The following is a 25,256-nucleotide window of genomic DNA, read 5'->3' as shown; positions in this document are numbered from 1 at the left end:
CGAGGGTCAGCGGGCGCGGGAAGGGGCGGAGCCAGAAGCGGGGCCGGCAAGGCGGAGCCAATCGCAAAGGTCCGCGGGGCGGGGCCGGGGCGCGGCCGGGCTGTGGCAGTGGCGGTGGCTGCGGCGACAGCGGCCGCGTCGGCGTCAGGGTTGGGGTCGGTAAGAGGCGCGGCGATGCTGCAGCTGCGGGACTCGGTGGACTCTACCAGCACTAGCCCCACGGCGGTGCTGGCGGCCGGCGAGGAGGTGGGGACAGGCGGCGGCCCGGGCGGGGGGCGGCCGGGGACGGGGACGCCGCTGCGCCAGACACTCTGGCCTCTCAGCATCCACGACCCCACGCGCCGCGCCCGCGTCAAGGAGTACTTCGTGTTCCGGGTGAGGCGGGGGCCGGGGCCGGGGCCGGGGCCGAGGGCGCGGGGCGGGATGGTGGCGGGTGGTGGCGGAGGCGGGCGCCAGGCGGTCCCGCAGGGAGCGACCTGTGACCTGTGATCTTTGCCCCCGCCCCGCCCTCCCGCCCAGCCCGGCAGCATCGAGCAGGCCGTGGAGGAGATCCGCGTGGTGGTGCGGCCCGTGGAGGACGGCGAGATCCAGGGAGTGTGGCTGCTGACCGAGTAAGCCGGGGCTGCGCGCTCCTCTCTGGGGGGAGTCGCCCCGAGCCGCCGCGCAGCACCTTGCGAGGACCTCCCGGGGTGCTCGTGCCACGCTCAGGCGCCCCGCGCCGCCCCTGCTGCCCTTCCAGGCGGGCTGGCTTTGCCTAAGTCGAGACAGTCGCGTCTAGTGTGGACTGAGGCCCTTCCTCTGCTTGCAGGGTGGATCACTGGAACAATGAGAAGGAGCGGCTGGTGCTGGTCACGGAGCAGTCACTGCTTATCTGTAAATACGACTTCATCAGTCTCCAGTGCCAGCAGGTGGTCCGGATAGCGCTCAACGCAGTAGATACCATTTCCTACGGAGAATTCCAGTTTCCCCCGAAATCGCTCAACAAGTAAGTCTGTTCAGAGTCCGGTATCCCTGGACGTAAGTGCCAGAGTGGACCTTACAATTCAGCCCTTTTAAATCAGCCCCCCAAGTGGTGTATCTTCTCTGCTATTATCTATAAGCATAAAGGCCCCAGCTCCAAATATCAATGGGAAGTTCCTTAAAAAGAAGCGACTTCTGGGCAATTGAGTGTATTAAAAGGAAATCTGGCACAGAAGGCAGCTATTAGGCTTGTAGTAAAAAGATTTACATGAGTTCAAGATGCACTGAAGTAGAGCCCAATGTGATAAAAAGGAACTTGGATGTTCTTCACGTAAAGGCCAAACTCTGCATTTTTTCTCCAGCCAGGGACAGATGCATGACACATCAAGTCTTGCTCTGGCTAATTTTTTAAAGAGAAAAGGAGGGTCCCATTTTAATTTATAGATACCATTAAAAGTTAGACAAATTTGGAAATATTTAATGACCAACTTTAAGGAGTTGATCTTTTCGCTGTAGGATAATTTTCTGAAATGTGAGGAACCTAGACATTACTACAGTCAGTTAAGCTGTAGAACTTAGATTTTTGATGGAGAGATTTGGGTGGGGAATTCAGGAAGCTAAAATAAAAATTTTAGCTTTTGGTTAACATTTTTATTTTAAAAATAAATAAAAATAAATTTATATTTAAAAATAAAATGTTATTTTTATTAAATGTTGGTTAAAATTTTATTTAAAATTTTATTTTAAGGAACATTTAATATGACATAAGGAAAAGGAAGGTTACACTTGCTTTTCACTCATTTGAATAGCCTATCTATCATTATTCCCTTTTTTTTTTTTTTTTTTTTTTTGAGACAGAGTCCCACTCTGTCACCCAAGCACCAGTGGTATAGTCTTGGCTCACTGTATCCTCCACCTTCTAGGCTTAAGTGATCCTCCCACCTCTGCCTCCCAAGTAGCTAGGACTACAGGTGCCTGCCACCAAGCCCAGCTAATTTTTGTAATTTTTGTAGAGATGGAGTTTTGCTAGGTTGCCCCGGCTGGTCTCAAACTCCTGGGCTCAAGAGATCTGCCATCTTGGCCTCCCAAAGTGCTGGGATTATAGACATCAGCCAGTGTGCCCAGCCAGTATTCCTGTTTATTAGTTTTTAATCATGTAAAGATTACTAAAATGATACATTTAATAACCAAAATATATTTAATTTGTCATATTTATAAGTACAGTATTTAAAGCAATTGTTGAGATTGAAGTTACTATTAAAAACCACTAGCCATTTTCCATTGTGATATGTCATAGGTCTTTTCTGTAAACGTGAAAGTGCTTTTTGCTGTCATACTCTCCTGATGAGATTGTCAGATTGTCCGTGGGAGCACTGTGGCCTGCCATGCTAAGTCTGGCTATTTCTTCTGACTTTTCAGGCGAGAAGGTTTTGGGATTCGAATTCAGTGGGACAAGCAAAGTCGTCCTTCCTTCATAAACAGATGGAATCCCTGGTCTACCAACGTGCCCTATGCCACTTTCACAGAACACCCGATGGCTGGCGCAGATGAGAAGACAGCATCTCTGTGCCAGGTAAGAAGACAGGCATGTAATAGCCACACCCCCCACAGTGACTGACACCTCCCCCCACAGTGACAGAAACACCCTCCCCAGCCACGGAGACACTCAGGTCTGCACTGTCCGGCGGCCACGCGGAGCTGCTGGGCACTTGAGACGAGGCTAGGAACAGTCAGAGAGGAAACTCTCATTTTAGAGTTTATTCCCTACATTTTCAGAAATTCTGGTTAATTTATGTTAAAGTAGCCCTGTGCGGCCAGTGGCTGCTGGTCAGCCTAGCTCCGTTATGTGACCTCCTGATGGTGATCTGGGTGGAGAAGGGCCCCCACTGGGCTTCAGAGGGCGGCAGCAGACCCAGCCGTGCCAGATGACCAGTGCAGATGCACACCAGGAGAGGAGGCCTCGGGGCTGGGGTTAGAGCAGAGCCCAGAGCCTGGCGGGGGTCCTGCACTTCCCCAGCTCTGTGCCTCGGCCTATTTACTGACCTGGTAGGTTGGGTGAGGGCAAAGCCACTCAGCCCCTGTATACAGGAAGGGTTCTGCAGGTGCCAGCTGCCATTGGCTACAGAAGAGCAGGGTGGTGAGATTTCCACACACCTAGAGAGCTCCATGGGGATGAGAGTTGAGGGACTGCCAGGATGTGGCAGAGGCAGCCCTTTCAAGTGAAGGGACGAAGAGATCGGTGGCATTTGGAGGGATTTAAGTGTCTCAGAATGCTAATTTTTTCAAGTAATAGATGCTCTTATCTTGCCTGCCAGTTAAAGCTCCATTTTTTCTCTCTTTAAAGTTGGAAAGCTTCAAGGCTCTGTTAATTCAAGCTGTCAAAAAAGCCCAAAAAGAAAGCCCTTTGCCAGGACAGGCGAATGGCGTGCTGATCCTGGAGCGTCCCCTGCTCATCGAGACCTACGTGGGACTCATGTCCTTCATTAACAACGAGGCTAAACTAGGCTACTCCATGACCAGGGGCAAAATAGGCTTTTAGCTGGCTGCATTCTGGGAGCTCCTCCCCCTCCCGAGAAGGCCAAGGGATGTGGGGGCTGGGGGACTGGGAGGCTTGGCAGTCTTCATGCTGCCCTGCTGCCGGCTGGAAGCATGGGGGTCTTTTACTTTTAGGGACCTCAGCACAATTAGAATAGTAAAGTGAATTCTATCTATTTAATTGGATATTGGACTCTGCTAATACAGGCTACAGACAGAAGCCAAAAGACTGTCGCTGTCTCTGTGCTGCTGGTATTTCATCCTCTGTAACTGCACTTCTGGTGTTTTCCTCAAGTATCTACTTGGCTTCTTGCGGTTTTTCCCACCCCCGCTGGCCCAGCACGCGGGACCCACAGCACGCCCCTCAGCGCTCGCATAAGCTGCTGAAAACGGAGGCACCTGGTACCTCGAGTGCCGGCAGTTGCAAGTATGTTTACACTTAGTGTCCAGTTTTGTATTTTAAAATGTTCCATTTGTACTTCAGCTCATCTGAAAGCAGCCAGCAGACCGGTTGACTAAGACCGGTCTGTACCTGTGGGCCCCTTGGTGACCCGCTGCTCTTTTGGAAATGGGTGACCTGAAGTCACACTTTTTCCACGATTAACCCAAGTTGTGTTAATACTTCAGGTCTGTTTCCCAGACCCAGAAAGCTTTACAGAAAATCATTTTCAGACAATTTATTAATTTGAGAAAGTCACCTTGACGGTTCTTTGCACACAGGCTTTACAGCTCTGGATTCTGAGTTTGGATTGTGTTCATATTTAAAAGGGAATTGGGTAGTTTGCTTTTTGAATAATGCACTTTAAAACAAGGAACCGTGTCAGGCCAGCACAGTGGCTCACGCCTGTAATCCCAGCATTTTGGGAGACTGAGGCAGGCAGATCGCTCTAGCTTAGAAGTTGCAGAGCAGCCTGGGCAACACGGTGAAACCCCGTCTCTACCAAATATACAAAAAACAGCCGGGCGTGGTGGCGCGTCTGTGGTCCCAGCTACTCAGGAGGCTGAGCCAGAAGGATTGCTTGAGCCCAGGAGGGCGGAGGTTGCAGTGAGCTGAGATGGCGCCACTGACTGCATTCCAGCCCGGGCAACAGAGCAAGACTCCGTCTCTCAGATCCTTATGAAGCAGCTGATGCCTGCCTTGATTCCTCAACAGCTCCAGCATAGACTCGGGGCTTTGTCCAAGTCTCGCACTAAACATGCCTGGGCTTTGATGTGCCTGGAGGATTTCCCCACAGGGACCCACGCACCTCCCCGTATCTACACAGCTTGCTCATGTGGCTGGAAGCACTGTTGATAAGTTTCACGTGCTGGCTTGCCAGCTCTTCGTCTCTAGACTTGTAGCTTTAAGCGAACGGTGTGGTGTGGGTTGAGTGTGGCCACCTGCGGGATGTGCAGGGCTGCCTCGGAAGCTGGCTGGGGACTCCAGCCTCTGTGTTCATAAAGACATTTAGAAGTGGACGGATGTTTTTCCTTTTCTGAAGTTGGTATTAAAGTAGGTGCAACAACCAAGTGAGTGTCTCTTCCCTCTTTGAAAGCCTGCCCCATCTCTGCCGGCTCTGTGGGCCTGTGGGCCTGCTCTGCCTGTGCCACGAGGACTGCCTCATAGCAGTGCTGAGTATGGGTCTCTGCAGAAAGAGATGACGGTACGCAACAACCTAGGTTTGCAACTCTGAGCCCCCCACCTGTGGTGCCAGGCAAGCCCGGCTGCCTGCCGAGCATCAGCTGGAGAGACTGATGGAATGGTTCTGGGTAGTTCTAGGCACTTCTGCAAATAGCCAGGGTGGAGACCCACACACCCTGGTTCTCAAACCAGAGTAGACGTGAGACTTCCTGAGGAACTGACTCAGTGGATCAGAGACCTGCAGCTCTGTCCTGAGGGGACTGGACCTGCGGGTGGCGCTGCGCTCAGGTGCCAAGGCTCCCTTCCCACACTTCAAAGCAAACCCACTGTGGGGAGGCTGGATGTGCCCCACAGAGATCCCCCCTTGTCCTAACACATCCAAATAGAAAACCCAGAGCAGGCCGGGTGTCTGGCGGGAGCTCAGTGGCCCAGGGCTCAGTTACTGTAGGGCTGTCCATCTTCCCTAAGACTGACCAGAAACTCGAACCTAGAAAACCTGCCTGTGACCTAAATGTTTCAAGAAAAGAAGCAGTTGTATGAATCAGCAAGTATTTACCTCAAATAATAACTACAGTTTTATACCATACATACTTACAAAAATGCTTTGCTTTAGAAAAATAGAATCAATCACTGAATCCAGACCATCACAGGTGGAGAACTTCCTGGTGAAGCTCTGTGTTTTTTCCCACACTGGAAACATGCAGAGCAGCCCCTGTTTCTGCACACACGTTACTGCACCACTGCTACGTGTGGCCGCCCAGCTGTCTGCAGGCTGTGCTGACCGATGCCTCCGTCTCCAGGAAGCAGAGGCAGACGTGATCCTTGCTGAGGAGGGCCATCGAGTCTCCGCTTAAATGCCAGCACAGAGAAAGCACTGCAAAGTCGCCTAGAGAGAGAGAGGTGGCCAGAGGATTAGAGCAGGAGAGGCCCAGATTCTGGGGGATGGGCACCCCGTTGTCCTGCAGGCCAGCACAGTGCCTGGAGTGACCCACATAGGCAGAGCCAGGGTGGAGCCCCAGAGCTGCCTCAAGTCAGGGAGAGGCTGCTTCTAGCCCATAAAGCTGAGGGCAGCAGGTCCCCTGTGTGCCAGCCTTGAGGTTTATGCAGACTCTGAGGGCTGGAGACAGCAACTGGGCTTCAACAGTTCCGCCCGTGTGACGCCAGACTGCACAGAGCAAGCCTGCCACGTCCATGGCCTTGGGGATGTGCTCACCTTCCCCAGGCACCTGCACCGACATGCAGCCCGCTGGGGACCACAGGTAGAGCCTGCTGCCTCCCGTGCAGATGGCCAGCCGCGGCTGCTGTGGGTCCCACTGAAACGTGCGCACTGGGGACAGCTGCTCGAGCACCGCGAACAGCCTCAGCTTCTGAATGTCCCAGACCCAGACGGCATTGGGGATGTTGTCTGAGGAAGGAAGGACAAGGCACCGGTGTCATCCCTGCCTGACTCCTCTGTGTCACCCTGCCCTCAGGCCCTGCCCCTCTGCTCTGCTGTTGACACCACAGGAGGGGAGGGGAAGAACCGGTGGGGTGGGGTGGGGCGGCTCCACCCTGCAGTCTGGGTTCAGTTGGGCCCTGCAGGGCTCCTGGCTAGGGCCAGGATGGCCATCACGGGCTGTAAAGGGCCCAAATGGGTTTCTTTGTTTTTTTGTTGTTGTTGTTTTGTTTTTTCAGCCCTTTACAAATGGAGAAACCTCTAACAAAAGACGGGCTGCAGTGTGCCCAGCCCTGCTTTCTACTCAGCAGAGCGGAGCAAGTGAGCGAGGCGGAGGCCTCCTGGCTCATGTGTGGGCCTGCAGCTGCCACAGGACAGCAGGCCCAGCACCTCGGCTACTGCAGAAACTTGGAAGGAGGTGCTGTGTCCAGTTGCTTCTACACCTGGGGCCACAGGACACAGTAAGGGGTGAGACAGCACCCGCGTCAGCACAACTGACCATTCCTTGTCGCCAGGAAGTAGCTGTCAGGACTAAATGCCAGCATTCCTATGCCGATTTTCGGGTTTGCTCTGTCGGTAACAGGTTTCAGTGTCTGTAAGGAGACTGGGACAGAGGCGATCTCATCTAGAACACCAACAGAAGAACACGCCATCATCACCCTTTCAGGAAGTACGCACGCGGCTGAGAGGCTGCTGTGCCTGCATCAGGCATCACGAACCCAGCTCCTCTGTTCAAAGGGGAGGAAAGTGCAGCCCGAGGGCAGGAAGAGCTGAGCAGAGCCTGGCAGCTGCAGCAAGGGGCCTGCCTGCAAGTGCCCCGGATAAGAGTGGCACCATCACCTGCCAGGCCCGACTAGGTGGGGGGTGGACCCCACGTGCCGGGGGCTGACTGGAGAGGAGCATGGACAGGTCCCAGCTGCAATGTCAGCAGCTCCAACTCCTCGGCACTTTTCTGTCAACTACCAGCATCTGAGTTCCCAATCCCTTCCACCTCAGCGTCAGTACCCTTAGACTTTCCGGCTGTGGGAAAACCATCGCCACAGCAGAGGCAGGGGCTATGGAACAAGGACGCCCCTGGGCTCCTGGGGAGCGCCTCCTGCGTGCCAGGCTGCACCTGTCCTGACCCCTGTCCTGAGCACACCCCGAGCCCCGGGCTGGGTCCATCAGCCCTCGGGGCACCGTTTCCTCTACCTGCAACCTTCACATGCCCTCGTGCCCCTGTGAGGTGAGTGCTTTTTCTGTGCCCATTTCAGTGATGCGGAAACAGATACATAGGAAATGCCCGGAGTCAAGAGGCTGCATCAGAACCGGGCCTCAAGCTGGAGACACCGCTCGGGAGCACCGCCGGCCTCCAGACCTGCTCTGAGCACCACCCACAGAAAAGTGTTTCTTTGAAAAACATCCCCCTCGGAGCTCCCGCTGTCAGATCCTGGTCTCCAGGGCTCATATTCAGTAACAGAAGCTGCGCATTCATGGCCCACTACGCAATTCAGACCTCAGTCAACCTCCAGCCAACAGGCTGAGGGGCACGCTGGCCGGAAGCACGGAAAGGAAAAAAAATTTTTTTTTAAACATAAGGAACATCCGAAGTTTATCTGGACAATGAGGAATCTTGCATTAAAAAGGAAAACAAATGTCATCACATGTGCTACTTACATTTACTCTCCGAGCTTAGGAGAGGGCCAGCCCCGGCCCCGGGGGGCGGGAAGGAGAGGCAGCCCAGCCCCAGTTGCGGGCTCTTCTCGGCCTCCTTATACACCACCTGAAAGACACAAGGTGGCCACGCCCAGCTCAGGACAGGTACCCGGAAGACGAGGATAGATGTGGCAAATGCCTGTGACAGCACATGGTCAACAGGCGTGCACCTGCCATGACGCCTGGTCCTGCTGCCACTGGGAGAAAGAGACGGAAATACGAATCCCGCAGTCCCGAGAGCTGAGATCACCCAGCCACCCTCGCTCGTGTCTTGCTGGGGAGCCCACCCTTACGAGACACAGGCAGCAAATGTGTGCCCTGTGATTATAGACGGGAGGCCACTGCAGCCACCATCATCCAGCAAGGGAACGGGCTTGGCCTTCTCCCCGTGATAAGGGGATACACAGAACACTTGCGCCAAGACAGCGGAGGCCCCAGGAGCAGCAGACACAGACCTGAGGTGGGGGCATCTGTGCCCCAGAGCCTGGCAAGCAAAGGACAGCGGCCCAGGCTCAGTGGAAAGCGGGCAGCCCCCGCGCCCCTGAAGAGCCCCAGGTAAGGGAGTCACCTGGCCTGGTTCGTGCCTTTCAAGCTTGGCGCGCTCTGCTGCTATGTGGCGAAGGGATTTGGAGAATGCCAGAATCGCAGGCAAACCTTCAGGACCTGTTCGGCCAGCTCTGCTCTGGCTCATCTGTCCAGATGCCCTGGCCTCCAGCCACACAAACCACTGGCCACGTCAGGAGGCCCCTCTGCCTGAGACACCCTTTCTGCCCAGACACTGCGCGGCTCCTCAGCTCCTCCTCCTGGTCTGCACTTAAACACCCTCTGGGATGCATCCCCATCTGTGGTTGGTCTGGAACGCCCAGCCCCAGCCACTCACTGGCCTCTTCATCAAATCCAAGCCGCCTTTCACTCAGCTCTGCCGGTTGCAGGTCAACACCAGGAGGGCAGCATTTGTCTCTGGCCCCCAACTGTCTTCCAGGGCAGTGCCCACCGCACACAGAGGCGCGGCAAGTGCCCACTGCACACGTGGATGAGTGGCCCACTCCTCGGGGCCCTTGCACTTCCTATTCCCTTGGCCTGGAACGCTCCCTCCCCGAACCCCTGAACATTGGTTCAGCATCTGTGCCTGATCCCTCGCTGGTGGCCACTCCCTGCCACCCCATGGAAACACCCAGCTCTCCAGCCCCTTCCCTGTCTCTCCAGCCGCACTCTGCAGGTGCAGGTGTCTGTTCTCCTCTGGCTGCGGCCCAGAGCACAGTGCCTGGCATGACAGCAGATGCTCAGTGTTTGGGGGCAGGAGACCCCGACCACTCTGTACAGCACAGGGATCTGCATCCAGACAGACCACGAAGGAGACACCCGGGCTGGGGTGGCAGTGGCAGAGGACAGGCCAGGGCAAGACCCACTTCAGACCCTCTGGACAGTGTGGAGGAGGAAGAACAAAGGCCAGGGCAGGGCCAGACATGTGAAATGTCACAGTAGCAAGTTTACGGTGATGGAAGTGCCTGGTTTAAGTAATAAACCACAATCAAGAAAGCAAAAGCAAAGGAGCGGTTTCCCACCGCCCTCCCCAGCAGCCTGCTCCGGCAGAAACACGTGTTCCAGACTTACTATCTTGGGATTATTAATGGTTGCAGGATGCCCAAACTCCGTGATCATTTTCCAAGTCACGTGATTAAGGATGCGCACCTGAGGAAAGAAGCCACGCACAGGTGAGGCAGGGCCCGGCCGGCTGGGCAGTCGGACTTCCTGAGTGCCCTGCACTGGTTCCCACCTTTCCATCGTAGCTCCCAACCGCCAGGAACTGACTGCTGGGGCTCCAGGCCACAGACTTGATGCCCAGGGACCACTCGTAAGCGCTGTACGCGGACAACAACCGGCCGTCCAGTGAGTACAGCAGAATCTTGTACTGCAGACGAGACATTTCCGTTAATGATTAATACGTCCCATTCGCCGGGAACACGCCACAGAGGTGGGTGCTGCAGAGTGACGCTGGTGCAGACAGCACAAAGCTGGCAGGACTGTCCGCATGGCCGCGGAAAAGCTGGAACTGCCAGCTAGAACTGAGACAGTCACTGCAGAGGCAGTGAGAGCATGAGAAAAAGGGGAAATTGGGAGGTCAACCTAATGGCTCGCTGATAAAAGTTCAACTTGGCTGGGCACCGTGGCTCACGCCTGTAATCCCAGCACTTCGGGAGGCTGAAGCTGGCAGATCACTTGAACACAGAAGTTCAAGAGCAGTCTGGGCAACATGGTGAAACCCCATCTCTACAAAGAATACAAAAATTAGCCGGGCATGGTGGTGCACGCTTGTGGTCCCAGCTACTGGGGAGGCTGAGGTGGGAGGATCACTTGAGCCCAGGAGGTCAAGGCTGCAGTGGGCTGTGATCACACCACTGCACTCCCGCCTGGGTGACAGAGCAAAACCCTGTCTTTTAAAACAAAGCTCAACTTGTTATCTGAAATAAGATAAAGCTAACTATATTGCAGCAGTCAGAAAGCATGAAATTCTGGGAAAAGCTCTCAAAAGCAAACACGTCACCTGGCCATCTTCATACCTCCAAGCAGGTGTCCCACACTGCCAGCACACAGCCGTTTGGAGCCCACTCGATCCCTGTGAGATCCTGGGTGTCCGTATCAAAATGCTTCCAAAGGAAGTGGGGGCAACATTAAATTTGGAAAATATTTTCGTAAAGAAATAATTGCATTTATAACTTATGTTCTTAATGCACTTAATTTTCTTATATAGAAACGGACAAAATCTCAACATCTCTATCCTGGAAATGCAGGAAATCCCTGTGGAGCTGCTGCTAGGGCTGCACCCCCCACAGGTGCCAGCATCGGTGCCTGGCCAGCCCACGATGGCGGCTTGGTCTCCCCGCACCTGCACTCGCGTGCATTCTCCCCGCTCACCTTTCCTTGCCTGGCCAGGCTCACTCCTTTAGACCCAGCTCAGACAAGTCCCTTCCAGAGCACTGCCTGGGTCCTGGGTTCTGTGCTCCGACAGCATTCCAGAGCTTGCTGTACCTTAACGATGGACTGTGCTGGAATCGTGTTCACATGTCTGCTGTGGGGGCACCTGGGCACCTGGCAGAGCGCCCTGCCTAGCGCCAGCCCTCAGCCAAGGTGGACTTCCATGTCCTCCCCACTCCCGACGTGACACCCACATGCGCAAACACCATCACACAGGACGAGGAAAAGGGCTCAAATGTGACAGCGTCTTCACTTTAAAAACACCCGGGCATGTGTCCTTTTCACCAAGTCTCCTGAACACACAACCGGGTGCCGCTGGCAGCGATTCACAGTGCACCTGCCCTTTGTTAATACACCACCACCTTGCTCCATATCCTACCAAACATCCCCTGGAATCTGGAAAAGAATCTACTTCACTCAGTCCCTCCACAGTCAACCAGGACAACTTCATTCCAGTCTGGGGGACGCCTTACCCGCAGGAGCTGCCAGTCACTGCAGACGAAGATGCTCACGTAATCTTTGCAGTCGCGCCGTTCTGCCAGCGCCATGTAGCGGCCGTCCCTCGTGAAGGTGATTCCTGCGGGAAGAAGAAAATGCATTGAAATCAAGCGGCCACAAAATCAAGGAAGAGAAACCACAGTAGTAATTCAGAAGGAAGGAGGAGGAAGAGAAAGCAGAAGTGAAAAGAAGGGAAATGGCACAACGCCGAGCACTGCTCCTCAGACAGGCGAGAACATTCTAGCGCAGAGGAGAAACCCCAAGGCACTGTGGCTTCACCCCTCACAACACAGTGCGTGCTGGGGGAGGGTTGTACACACACAGGAACTGCTTTGCAAGGCTCTGTGAAAAATACCAAGTGATGTGACCTCTGATTAATCACAAATGTGACTGAGAAACACAAGGCCTTCGAATTCCCCCATGGCTAAGCTGCAGGACACCCAGGGGTACCTCCAGCTAGGCAAAAGGTGGCTGTTTCCTGTCATGTTTATTTTACCTTTGAATTTAATTATTTGGCAGAAGTAAACTAAAGATGAAAATGTGTGGCCAGGCATGGTGGCTCACGCCTATAATCCCAGCACTTTGGGAGGCTGAAGCAGGTGGATCGCTTGAGCCCAGGAGTTTGAAAGGAGCCTGGACAACTTGGCGAAACCCCGTCTCTACAAAGTATCAGCCGGGTGTGGTGGTGTGTGCCTGTAGTCCCAGCTACTCAGGAGGCTGAGGTGAGAGGATCACTTAAGCCCAGGAGGTCAAGGCGGCACTGAGCTGTGATTGCGTCACTGCACTCCACCCTGGGTGACAGAGCAAGACCCTGTCTCAAAAAAATAATCATAAGACGAAAATGTGGAAGAAACTAGTTGAAAATGTTAGACTCTATTTGCCAGTTCTGTATTAGCTTAAAAAGCCCAGGCCAGAATTCATCATTCATGAGTGAAGAGAATACCTCAAATGACAAAACCGTGGTGTCCACTCAAGAAATGTGTGTGTCTCATCTGGAGGGGTGCTAATATGGTGTCCACTCAAGAAATGTGTGTCTCATCTGGAGGGACGCTAATATTCCAACTATAAAAACGAAAAACAAGAGTGTGATTGCATTTCATTCAAATGCAATTTCCAAACCGCTGGCAGCAACAGAGAAGAATGAAAGCATCATTTCAACCATGTAGCATTTCATCCCGTGAAAGACACCGTGTGTTGTTCAGGACTCAGGAGTGGCGCCTCCCACTAGCTCTGCACTGTCCAGTTAGACGCGCTGGTGGTGGGCCACCCTCAGCTGGCCCCCTTTCTTCCAGATGGCTCACAGACTTCCACAAGGAAGGGACACTGGTCACATATCCCTCCGGGATGCCCAGAGATGACGGCAAGACCTCCTGCCTTCGCAGAGATCATATTTAGTCCACAGAAGAGAGAAAGCTCAGAACTGAATGTCTGAGGTGGGCCTCTCGACAGGCATCGGCTGGAAGGGGTCTGAACGCCCAGCTCTGCCACCAAGGTCAAGGAGACCGGCATCAACGCCACTGTTCTTCCACGTCTTAAGCCACACTCTCTTGAGTCCCTGTGGTCATGTTTTAAAAGGGGACTCTTGCCTTTCTGAGACACGCATGGAAATATTTACAGATGAAGCATGAGGAGACCTAAGACCTACTTCAAAAGAGCCCAAGGGGTGGGTGGATATAGGGAGAAACAGATGGGCTATGCGTTGATATGCTGTCGGTGGGGTGGGTAGAGAGACAGACGGGCTATGCGTTGATATGCTGTCGGTGCGGTGGGTATAGAGACAAACAGATGGGCTATGCGTTGATATGCTGTCGGTGCGGTGGGTAGAGAGACAAACAGACGGGCTATGCGTTGATATGCTGTCGGTGCGGTGGGTAGAGAGACAAATAGACGGGCTATGCGTTGATATGCTGTCGGTGCGGTGGGTAGAGAGAGAAACAGACGGGCTATGCGTTGATATGCTGTCGGTGCGGTGGGTAGAGAGAGAAACAGACGGGCTATGCGTTGATATGCTGTCGGTGCGGTGGGTATAGAGACAAACAGACGGGCTATGCGTTGATATGCTGTCGGTGCGGTGGGTAGAGAGAGAAAAACAGACGGGCTATGCGTTGATATGCTGTCGGTGGGGTGGGTATAGAGACAAACAGACGGGCTATGCGTTGATATGCTGTTTAAGCTAATTCTGCCTACTTGAAACTTCCCGTGACAAAAAATCAAACAGCTGCAAAGAAATGGCTTTTGCGTAGCTCCGATCGACTCACCCTGCAGACAAGCTTTTGGGTATTTGATGTAAGATACGGATTTTGTGCACAAGGACCAGACGGTTATCCGCAGCTGTTGGGGGAAAAGGGAAAGAGAAAGGAAACACTTCTTTAGCATCATTAGAGACTGTCTCAATCCTCAACCTGCCCAAGCATCCCCAAGTACAGGCCTGACTGCTGGAGTGGATCTGTCAGGACCTGGGGGATTCCTACCCTCCTACCGGAATATTCAAATGCATATTTTACTGTGGTTAAGGTAACTTTAGTGCTCTTGGTTTTCTGTTGTTGTTGTTTTATACCCATATTGAGTGACACAAAGTTAAATCAAAGTGCATTTTCATTAGCTTTTTCAAAGTGACCACAGGTTGCAGGTTAAAATAACCCTGAGTTACTTAGAGAAAAATCTTGATCTAGAAACTACCACGTTAGGTCTCCTTTATGGGAAGACAGAGGATGTGGAAATTGGATGCTGCCTGCTCCGGGGCTCACCAGGGGGCTGTGACCCTGCATCTGCAGCCCTGAGGCAGGAGCAGTCACTCAACACCCAAGAAGGTGGCCGCCCACCTCCTGCACATGCTTGCTGGCCCGGCTGCATCTGCAGAGGGTTCTAGAACATGCACTGCTGGACTATCCACCTTTCCACCCCTTTCCCTGACTCAGGGAGCTGAGAGCCGACTAGACTGGCACGGTGAGGCCAAAAGATGATTTCCTAACCAGGCCAATGAGGCCGTACCTGCTGGGGGAGAGGCACCGCAGTAGGTGGTCCGGCCCTCCCCGTGGCAGTGCCGCGGGACTTACAGGGCTGCCGCTCCCTCCACCTGCATTTCCCACTGAGACGCTGTGGAGCCCACCAGGGAGTCATCATGCTTCCCACATAGCCGGCCCACTGATGAATCTGGTAGTTAACTGAAATGTGGCCCAGGTGTGGAGACACAAGGTGTGGGGACACAAGGTGTGGGGACACAAGGTGCAGGGACACAGGGCTGCGCAGCTCCGTGCAGGGTGGGGTGCTGACCGCCAGCTCCGTGTGCGAGGGGGTGGGGGGACACAGGGCTGCGCGGCTCCGTGCGGGATGGGGTGCTGACCGCCAGCTCCGTGTGCGAGGGGGTAGGGGGACACAGGGCTGCGCGGCTCCGTGCGGGGTGGGGTGCTGACCGCCAGCTCCGTGTGCGGGGGGCGGGGACACAGGGCTGCGTGGCTCCGTGCAGGGTGGGGTGCTGACCGCCAGCTCCATGTGCGAGGGGGTGGGGGGACACAGGGCTGCGCGGCTCCGTGCGGGGTGGGGTGCTGACCACCAGCTCCGTGTGTGTCAGGCAGGGGCCCTCGGTGAGGATGAGGCCCGGGGTGGGGACCGCCTCCAGCAGTAACTGGAGCCACACGCAGCGTGTAGCATCGCGTGTCCACAATGTCACTCCTCCAAACGCTGCCAGGTTTTCAGTATAGGATATTAACAAATGAATTAATTTAAATGTCTACGCATCATCTCTTCTTACAAGAGAAAAGAAAATCCGATGTCTGTAACTGTGTCTCCAAACAACATACACGGCGTTCAGGAGAAAATTCCTGAACACACAGGTAGTGGATCCACGAGCTCCAGGGGTCACCGTGGCAGCACGGCAGGGCTCCAGTGCTGATGCTGAACCCAAAACACACTGGCCCTTCTGGGGACCGGCGCCTCGGAACTCCAGCTGGACAGAGCACTTGCTCCTCTAACAGCTCCGCAAGCTGAGGCCAAGGAGGGTGCTGGGGCCTGAGCGAGGAAGTGTGCTACTTCCCACCAGCCTGTCTGAGGCTGAAACCCTGCCCAAGCCGCTCAGCATCAGCAGGGCAGGGTGGAGCGCCCGAGCCTCTGGGCATCAGGAGCGTCCTTGTGCCACCCAGGGCAGAGACCCACCTCCAGAGCCCACTGCAGAGTCACAGGAGAAAAGCACATCTCCCACTCATGGCCCTGCATCCCCGTGGGGTGAGCCTGGCCAAGGCTGCCCACTCAGGCACATCTTAGGAAACGCACGGAGCACTTTAAGCCTCATTTTTACCTTCATCTCCCACAAAAACAAACAAAAAAACTTTCAAAGATAACTGTTTGCAACTTTTAAAAACCCAGTGAGAAAAAAAGGTGGTTAAATATACACCTTCATCAGCACTGTTACCTTCCCCTGAGCACTGGAGAAGCCAGCAGAGACTCATGGGATGGGCTCCACAGCGCCCAGCAGCAGGAAGAGAGAACCAGGGATCCACACCACGACCCAGTGCGCTCAGGAGGGAAGAAATGGGCTGCTGATCCATGCTACGACCCAGTGTGCTGAAGACGGAGGGAACGGGCCACGGATCCACACCACAACTCAGCATGCTCGGGGTGAGAGGAACGGGCCACGGATCCACACCACAACTCAGCATGCTCGGGGTGAGAGGAACGGGCCACGGATCCACACCACAACTCAGCATGCTCGGGGTGAGAGGAACGGGCCACGGATCCACACCACAACTCAGCATGCTCGGGGTGAGGGGAACGGGCCACAGATCCACACCACAACTCAGCATGCTCGGGGTGAGAGGAACGGGCCACGGATCCACACCACAACTCAGCATGCTCGGGGTGAGGGGAACGGGCCACGGATCCACACCACAACTCAGCATGCTCGGGGTGAGAGAAATGGGCCACGGATCCAGGCCACGACCCAGCACACTCAAGATGGGAAGAACAGGCCACTGATCCATGCCACAACCCAGCACTCTCAAGATGGAGGAACGTGCCACCGATCCACGCCACGACCCAGCACACTCAAAACCAGCCAGGCGCCAGGGGAAAGGAAGCAGATGCACAGCTCCATGCACCACGGCTCTGTGCAGATGGGATTCCAAGGAGGCAGTGCTGCTCACCCTGCAGCAGGTACCCACTGCCGGGCACAGGTGGGAGACGGACTGAGCACAAGGGGCACGAGCAGCCCCGCACCATGGAGTGAACAGCCTCAGTCCTGATCGTGGTGGCAACAATGTGCAAAGTGACTCACTCAACTATCCTCTTAAAGTGGGTGAATTTTATTGCTTATAAATTGTTTTAATTGCCTTTATTCAGATATAAGAAAAAGTTTTCAGTCTGGATGTATTTTTAAAGCTGACTATAGGCTATTTACAACACACTCGAGTTTAAGGATGTAGAAATGTAGAAAGTAATAGGATAGAAAAAGACATTTCATGAAAATCCTAACCCAGAGAAAGGTGGCACTGCCGCATTCGTACTGGAAAAATCAGACTCTGAAACAAAAAGAACCATGAGACAGAAAGAGGAATACTTTACAACAAAAGGCTTGGGCCACTGTGAAAGCATGAAAACTGCTTCACTAGGAAATCGGTTTACAAACAGTTAAAAGTTTGTATGCAGCTAACAACAAAGTCTCAAAAATACATTTAAAAATCTGGCAGAGCTGGGTGTACTGTTGTGCACCTGTAATCCCAGCTATACAGGAGGCTGGGAAGGAAGGATTGCTTGAGTTTAGTTGTTCAAGACCAGCCTGGGAAACAAAGGGAGACCCCCAACTCTACAAAAAAAAATTTTTTTTTAAACCTGACGGACTACAAGAACAATAAAGAGAAATCTGTCCTAGCAGATATTCAAACATACTACAGAACCTCAATAATGTAGACAGTGTGGCGTTGGCACATATATGGACCAACAGTGGACCGGAATGGAAAACCAGAAATGATCCTGCAGGTATAACGGAATTGAGTTCCTGCTATAGCTGGTGAAGATAGTCTTCTAAATAAATGCTGCTGGGAGCCAGGCGCGGTGGCTCCCACCTGTAATCCCAGCACGTTGGGAGGCCAAGGTGGGCAGATCAACTGAGGTCGAGAGTTTGAGACCAGCCTGACCAACATGAGAAACCCTATCTCTACTAAAAGTATAAAATTAGCCAGGCATGGTGGCACACACCTGTAATCCCAGCTACTTGGGAGGCTGAGACAGGAAAATTGCTTGAACCTGGGAGGCGGAGGTTGCAGTGAGCCTGGATCGCACCACTGAACTCCAGCCTGTGGTACAAGAATGAAACTCCATCTCAAAAAAAAAAAAAAATGCTGCCGGGAAAAGGTAGAAATGGATTCAGACCCCACACTGTGCCCCACCATAAACTCCATGTGAACCTGCTTCATTTAAATGGAGCATGTGTGTGTGTGAGTGCATGTGTGAGTGCGAGTATGTGAGCACATGTGTGAGAGCACGTGAGGGTGCGTGTGAGTGCATGTGTGATCATGAGCACGTGTGAGCGTGTCAGCACACATGTGAGAGTGAGCGCGTGTGAGTGCACGTGTGAGTGAGCACGTGTGTGTGAGCGCATGTATGAGCACGTGAGTGTGTGAGCACACATGTGAGAGCATGTGTGAGCGCATGTGTGAGCTCATGTGTGAGCGCGTGTGTGAGCACGTGAGCATGTGTGTGAGCATGTGTGTAATGAAACAAGATAGGAAAGCACTCAACCTCACCAATAATTAGGGAAATGCAAACTAAATCCAAACGGCAGTATCATTTAGTCGCCTGGATGGAATCATTGTAATCCTGCCACAAAAGCTTTGGCAAATGAAACCTCTCCATCTGCTACAGCCAAGCAAGGCTCTCCTAGAGGGGCTCTCTGGATATGTACCCAGGAGACGTGGACAACACATTCACAGCCACACAGTCCGTGGAGACGCACACATCCAGCAGGGAAGGACTGAATGGCGTTCCTCACAAGGAAGGGAAGGCCCAGCGATGCCTGTCAACACGGAGGAGTCTAAAAACAGTGACGTGAATAAGCAACAGCAGAGACTGCAAAGTACGAGCCCCTATAAATCAGCTTTACACTGCACACCAAGCAATGTGGTGTTTAGACACATCTATACAGTGAGACTCAAGAACAGTGAGGATGTGACTCACACAAGATGCAGGACAAAGGTGCCCTCGGGTGGGGAGGGCATTGCTATGAGGGAGAGCAGGGCTCTGAAAGCATGGCGGTGTTCCACTGCAGGCCTAGGGGTGAGCTGCTTTTGATGACTCACTGAACCTTGTGTAAAGGGTGCAAGCTTGCCTTTTCACGTTAAAGTGCAAGAGGCAGGGATGTCTCTCATGCTCTACAGCACCCTCATGTGGGGTGGTGCCTTCAGAAGGGGACCCAGTGACCCCGCTAATCTCCGGACATGGGGTGGTGCCTTCAGAAGGGGACCCAGTGGCCCCGCTAATCTCCGGACATGGGGTGGTGCCTTCGGAAGGGGACCCAGTGGCCCCGCTAATCTCCGGACATGGGGTGGTGCCTTCGGAAGGGGACCCAGTGGCCCCGCTAATCTCCGGACATGGGGTGGTGCCTTCAGAAGGGGACCCAGTGGCCCCGCTAATCTCCGGACATGGGGTGGTGCCTTCGGAAGGGGACCCAGTGACCCCGCTAATCTCCGGACATGGGGTGGTGCCTTCGGAAGGGGACCCAGTGGCCCCGCTAAGCCTCAGAGAACGGGCCTGGTCCTCACTCTTGTGAGTGAGACTGATGGATGGTGCCTGCAGGCTCACTTCCTGGCCAGCAGACACGTCTGGAATTCCGGTTTTGTTTCCTCACTTGCAGTCATTTAAGTTTGCATGCAAAGTTGGAGACACATTTTGATATCTTGATCAAGCTGCCCCGTGCGATGAGGTTACCAGTCCTCGTCCACCACCTGGTCTTAACGTTTCCTCTGAGGCCACCAGCAATGTGGTCATGACCTTACTCTTAGGTGGAACAATGTCATCTAAATGTACTCTACGAAAAATCAGTTTGCCTGTAGCAAAGGTGTTTTCAATATTGGTGTGTGTGACATGGGAGGCTCAACAAAAGCAGGTTTTCATACATCTTTTAAGGTTTCTAAACTCCATAGATGGTAGTTTTCCTTCTGGGCCATTTAATAAGAGAATACAACAAGGCTGAGCCCATGCCGTGAGCCTTCTGGAGGACAGATTTGGGCCCAAAGCATTACAGGCCTGAAGACTGTTAGACTCAGCTGCATGAAAAGCTCAAATCATCCTCTGAAACACTCGGGCTGAAAGTGTCTTCCAATGTCAATACATAGTGCGGAGACGCTGGTGGGCCTTTGGTTCCTGTCTTATTCTCTGACAGCCCATAATAGCAGACATCAGATTTAGAATGTTTTTTAAAATTTAAACTGAAAAAGATGTAAACCCATCCAGCCATCTGAAGCAGTTGATTCAGCAACACCATGGCCAGATAAAACTTTATCCCAGCCGATGCCAGCTTGAAAAAAGTCGAATGAAACCCTACAGGGCGTCTGCAGCCTCACGCTGGGAGAAATCCGCCCACGTGCCATCAGCTACGCGGTGTGCGCAGCACATTGGGACGGCGGGTTTCCGAGCGGCGTGCGCCGCACAGCAGAAAGGGCGGGTTTCCGCGCGGTGTGCGCGGCGCAGCAGGACGGAGGGTTGCCGAGGTGCAGCCAGCAGCCCAGACGGCGATGAGCACTCAGTGGACTTGGGCCCAAACACTGGGATCTAACCCCATCAGAAAAGCACATTATTAAAGAGATTCGTGCATTTTTTTGTATCTTAAAAAGACACTGCAGGCACCAAAGACCTGGTATCTAAACACTTGACATATGCCTAATTTTAACTTAAATGCAGTTTCCTATCCCAGATCCCTCTGATTTACTCTCGGATATCAACATTCGCCTCCACGCTGAGCTCAGCACGGAGGCTGGTGTGAGGTACCTACAGCAGGTGAATCAGCAGCTGCCGACGCCCCGAGCCGCCCCCAAGACCAGGCTCCTGAAGGAAAAGTGTGAGCCGGCTCATATCACAGGGCATTTTCTATCGCTGAATAGGGACTGCCAAAATCCTAAAAAGTCTAAATTAAGATTTTAAAAATTTTTTCTTTAAAACTGGACAAAAGATCAGACAATAATACTTAATGGCTTATAATGTTCTGACCTAAAATATACACACCACTATATACGCTCCTGGCCCCCCTCCACCCCCCCAATCTATCAGCCACTCAGGAGCCACCTTGGTCATCAGACCCAGGGCAGCAGACAGTGCCTGTGTTCACGACACCCTTATCTGACTCAGTAACAGCCTAAAGCATGGGCAGTGGTGCTGGCCATCTGGATATGCCAAAGAAAAGCCCCAAAGTGCTTCCTTTAAATGAGAAGCTGAAAGTTCTTGACGCAACAAGGAAAGAAAAAAACAATCCTATGCTGAGGTTGTCGCTAAGATCTTCAGTAAGACCAAATCTTCCATCCATGCAATTATAAACAGTATATTGTCATCCTTGTTCTATATGATTATTGCTGCTAATCTCTAACTGTATCTAATTTATAAATTAAATATACCACAGGTATGCTGTAGAGGAAAAAACATAGGAAATACAGGGTTTGGTATGATCTGAATCCCCTGGTGGTCTTAGAATGCATCCCCTGGGGATGAGCAGAGACTAGCACACTCCAGACATCCCCTCGCACACTCCCCAGCTGTTTTGGGAGCAGAGGACAGGATCACACGGCCAGTGAGGTGCCTTGAGGCTGACACTTACATGGAATTCCGTGGTGTTGAGAATGTGGCGTCCGTCCGGGCTCCAGCACGAGGCCACCAGCCCGGCCGAGCCCTCGTCTATTTTGCAGTGCCATTCGGGCTGCTCTAAAGACCAGACCTGGATTGAGAGAAGAAAGAAACACACAAGTGCGAACTCATCAGCACTCGACAGCAAGGCCTTGCCGACAGACAGCTGGCTTAAAACCAGCGGAGACCCAATCACACAGGGTGTCTTACAGCCTTTCATGATGAAGGGCTGGTACTGGGTTCCACTGTAAAAGTAAGCCACGCTTCTTGGTGATTTCATTTCATTGTCGTTTTAAAACAGTTTATTCACATTGTCATTCCTAAGACCTCATTTAGTTAAGCTCTGGACACATAAGAAAACATGACTTCTTAGGACTCCCTGAAACACACCATCTCCGAGTGGCTAGACTGCTGTCTGTCAACACCTCCTGTTTCTCAACTATACTGCTTAGAAATTAAGACTACATTAGTTTCCTTAGTTTAAGTGTTCTTGAACTTCAGAGAACATTATAATTTTTTTTTTTTTTTTTTTTTGAGACGGAGTCTCGCTCTGTGGCCCAGGCTGGAGTGCAGTGGCTGGATCTCAGCTCACTGCAAGCTCCGCCTCCTGGGTTCCTGCCATTCTCCTGCCTCAGCCTCCCGAGTAGCTGGGACTACAGACACCCGCCACCTTGCCCGGCTAGTTTTTTGTATTTTTTAGTAGAGACAGGGTTTCACCGTGTTAGCCAGGATGGTCTCGATCTCCTGACCTCGTGATCTGCCTGTCTCGGCCTCCCAAAGTGCTGCAAACTTGCTTTGAGCTGCACTGACTTTTTTTTCCAAACTAGAAAGGCACAGAACAAAACCCCTCCTTCCAAGTGGCACTCAGAAGGTGTCCACATTCTAGGCGACGCAGCAGCACACACCTGCACCAGCCCTCGCTTGTACATGGCGCACAGGATGAAGAGTGAGTCGGCCGACCACTCAATGTGCTGGATCTGGTCTAGGCACGTGTACAGCTGAAGGATCTGAAGGGTGTTCACATCCCGGACCACTAACCGGTACTGGACACAGGAAGCCTAAAAAATACAAGAAAGCAGGCACCTGAAATTCTCCACTCCAAAAGCGAGGGGCCTTCGGAACGCTACCGCCCCGGCCTTCAGTGACTGTGGCCTTGTCTCCTGCCAGAGGTTTCACGTCTAGATCATCAGTGACATCCCCAGCCCCTAAAGATCAGTTCCTACAAGAGTAATGTTGAAACATACAAACCAGGTTTTGTTTTGTTTTTTTTTTTTGAGACGGAGTCTCACTCTGTAGCCCAGGCTGGAGTGCAGTGGCATGATCGCCACTCACTGCAAGCTCCGCCGCCGCCCAGGTTCACGCTATTCTCCTGCCTCAGCCTCCCGAGCAGCTGAGACTACAGGCGCCCGCCACCACGCCCGGCTAATTTTTTTTTTTGTATTTTTAGTAGAGACGGGGTTTCACCATGTTTGCCAGGATGGTCTTGATCTCCTGACCTCGTGATCCGCCCGCCTCGGCCTCCCAAAGTGCTGGGATTACAGGCGTGAGCCACCGCGTCCGGCCAAGAGTATGTTTTAACTCGCCACTTAAAGCTTGAAGACATTTTTAAGTCCCTTCTTAACTGTATGTCAAAAACTAAACTTACATGGGAAGTAGCATTGAGAAAAAGCTCTTCTGTGAACTAATAACCAAAATCCTCTCCTAGTTTTATAAACACTTTTAGGCAATTTCCTCAAATTTATAAAGGATAAGAATCAAGGCTTCCCAGTTCACAAGGAAAATGGCAAGGAACGCCTCAATCCTCTTATGCAGTGCTGAACTCAGAGCCAAAACACAGAAGGTCAAAAGACAGGCTTTCACTTCTGTACAAGTAAAGACACTTCATATAATGCTCATTTATCTCCGTTAACCTATTCCTAATACAAAACAGGAAATGTTTAAGTGTTAGCACTATTTTCTTAAAGATAGTTTTTTCATGTCCATATTTGTTGATTATGTCCCTATCTAAGCAAACAATTTCAAGTATAAATAACACCTGAGTACTCACCTGCTGATTGTATATTATACTACAGTTTAAAGATCAAGAACTGATTTTTAAATGTTAACTGCTTCGTTAGTTTTACTTATCAAGGTCAAACTAGTTTGTGTTTTATGAACTGATACCAAAAGAGAAAGCCACATTAGTTTTCCATCGGAAAGAAGAGAGACGGGCGGGTGATTGCAGATTGGAACAAGCAGCTATCGCAGCCCTTACTTTCTCACACTGTAGCTTTGAAAACTGTGATCAGTTCCAGTGAATTCCTTATGACATGGAATATTTTTACCAACACCTTGAGGAACCATATAAACTCGACTGCAAGATACTAAAACAAGAAGCATGGACCTGCTCTCCCCAGTCCTCAGGGCTTTCAAGAAGATTCCAGTAATAGATTATTACCAAGTGTTTCAGGGTATTTTGACCAGAGCATAGGAGCCGGAAAAAACACCCAAGTTAGGCAAGCAAATGTACTCTTTCTCCTTATAATTCACTGAAATTTTCACAAATGGTAAAAACAAAAAACAAACCTCTAATTTAATTGGGGAGGGGGCACGTTGAAAAATATACCAAGGCTGAGGTGCCTTTTAAACTGATGAGGTTTTCTGTTTTGTAGCTGATGATATTTTATGTGATTTGGATTAAACCTCCATGAAGTGGTAAAAACGTAATTTGAGAGTTAAACTCTCAAAGGCTAGACAGAGCACAGGACTGTCAGGGGAGGCAAAACCTCAAAAAGCATCCTGACGAATCAGTCAGTTAGCAGAGGAGGTGGATAAAGAAAATGAAGCCCACTTTTTAGGAGGCATGTTTTTTCTTAGTGGCTTTCCAATGCCAATTATCCCCCTTCTGAGGACATATGTACTCGGCATCTGGGTTATCCCCCTCTTCTGAGGATATACACTACTAGGCATCCAGGTACATAGACTGTATGTTTTGAAGCTTAAAAGTTATAGCTCTGTGATTTAAGCACCTTTCTGCCACCCATGGAACAAAGACCTCAAATCCCAGCCATGAGGACAACTGTTTCCCTACCTGGGGATAGAATACTAGTATTTAAATCATTTATTCGGCATGTGGTAGAGGAGAAGAGAATTAGAGGAGAAGTAGAGACGACAAAGTAGCCACACCACTTACCAGTTTACAGGCAACAGAATGATCAATTTGCCTTTTGTGACAAAATAACAACAAAGAGCCGACATCTCCTATACCCTCACCTGTGTGCAGTCGGCACTGCAGATAACCACCTTTCCAAGGGCACCTCCCCAGACCCCCCACCTGCCTAGGGTATCTTCCTGGGTCCCCCACCTGTCTGGGACACTTGCTCAGGCCCTGCACCTGCCCCGGGTACCTGCCCGGGCCCTGCACCTGTCCGGGCACCGCACCTGCAGGATCCCCGAGCTGCCTCCACCCCTGGGCCACGCGGCCGCCCCCGGCCCTGCCCGCCGGGGACGCTGGCACCGAGGATGTCCTGCCCGCGGCCCAGGTCCCCGCCGCTCACCAGGTACTTGCCGTCCGGGGAGAACTTGCAGAGCAAGCTGGAGAGCTTGAACACCTCGGAGAAGTTCATGGCCGCCGCCTGCCGCGGGCGCCACCCTGCGCCCGAAAACCCGCGGGACCCCTGGACGCGCTGGAGTCCGCAACCGCCTCCGCCGGCCTCCGAGGCCGGAAGTCAGAAA

General features: G+C 52.4%; 2 protein-coding genes across 2 annotated transcripts; one reads left to right on the top strand and one right to left on the bottom strand.

Moving 5' to 3' along the window:
- The first annotated feature begins 73 nt into the window (after positions 1-73).
- Positions 74-5,004, top strand: TPRG1L (tumor protein p63 regulated 1 like). The gene is made up of 5 exons (XM_007980867.2): positions 74-375; positions 520-611; positions 809-985; positions 2,380-2,533; positions 3,305-5,004. The coding sequence occupies exons 1-5, from the start codon at positions 175-177 to the stop codon at positions 3,497-3,499; spliced, it is 819 nt and encodes a 272-aa protein (XP_007979058.1). The 5' UTR covers positions 74-174; the 3' UTR covers positions 3,500-5,004.
- On the bottom strand, positions 4,158-25,256 carry WRAP73 (WD repeat containing, antisense to TP73). Its single transcript, XM_007980866.3, has 12 exons — positions 25,079-25,256; positions 22,448-22,600; positions 21,517-21,633; positions 13,979-14,051; positions 11,696-11,799; positions 10,808-10,894; positions 10,024-10,158; positions 9,861-9,938; positions 8,208-8,313; positions 7,051-7,176; positions 6,330-6,521; positions 4,158-6,002 (listed from the first exon to the last, which is right to left on the bottom strand). Exons 1-12 carry the CDS (start codon positions 25,145-25,147, stop codon positions 5,860-5,862), a joined length of 1,383 nt encoding a protein of 460 aa, XP_007979057.1. The 5' UTR covers positions 25,148-25,256; the 3' UTR covers positions 4,158-5,859.

This window comes from Chlorocebus sabaeus, chromosome 20, assembly GCF_047675955.1.
Source record: "Chlorocebus sabaeus isolate Y175 chromosome 20, mChlSab1.0.hap1, whole genome shotgun sequence".
Classification (NCBI taxonomy): Eukaryota; Metazoa; Chordata; class Mammalia; order Primates; family Cercopithecidae; genus Chlorocebus; species Chlorocebus sabaeus.
This window is presented reverse-complemented; position numbering and strand designations above follow the sequence as displayed.

Bases quoted from the DNA above. Each gene is read 5' to 3' on its own strand.
- WRAP73 (XM_007980866.3), bottom strand. From the start codon at position 25,147: ATGAACTTCTCCGAGGTGTTCAAGCTCTCCAGCTTGCTCTGCAAGTTC. The intron at 10,895-11,695 runs GTAAGGCGTCCC...TTCCTTTGGAAG, and splicing joins GTGACTGGCAGCTCCTGCGG to CATTTTGATACGGACACCCA. The intron at 7,177-8,207 runs GTAAGTAGCACA...TTGGTGTTCTAG, and splicing joins CCTAAGCTCGGAGAGTAAAT to ATGAGATCGCCTCTGTCCCA.
- TPRG1L (XM_007980867.2), top strand. From the start codon at position 175: ATGCTGCAGCTGCGGGACTCGGTGGACTCTACCAGCACTAGCCCCACG. The intron at 986-2,379 runs GTAAGTCTGTTC...CTGACTTTTCAG, and splicing joins CCCCCGAAATCGCTCAACAA to GCGAGAAGGTTTTGGGATTC. The intron at 2,534-3,304 runs GTAAGAAGACAG...CTCTCTTTAAAG, and splicing joins AGACAGCATCTCTGTGCCAG to TTGGAAAGCTTCAAGGCTCT.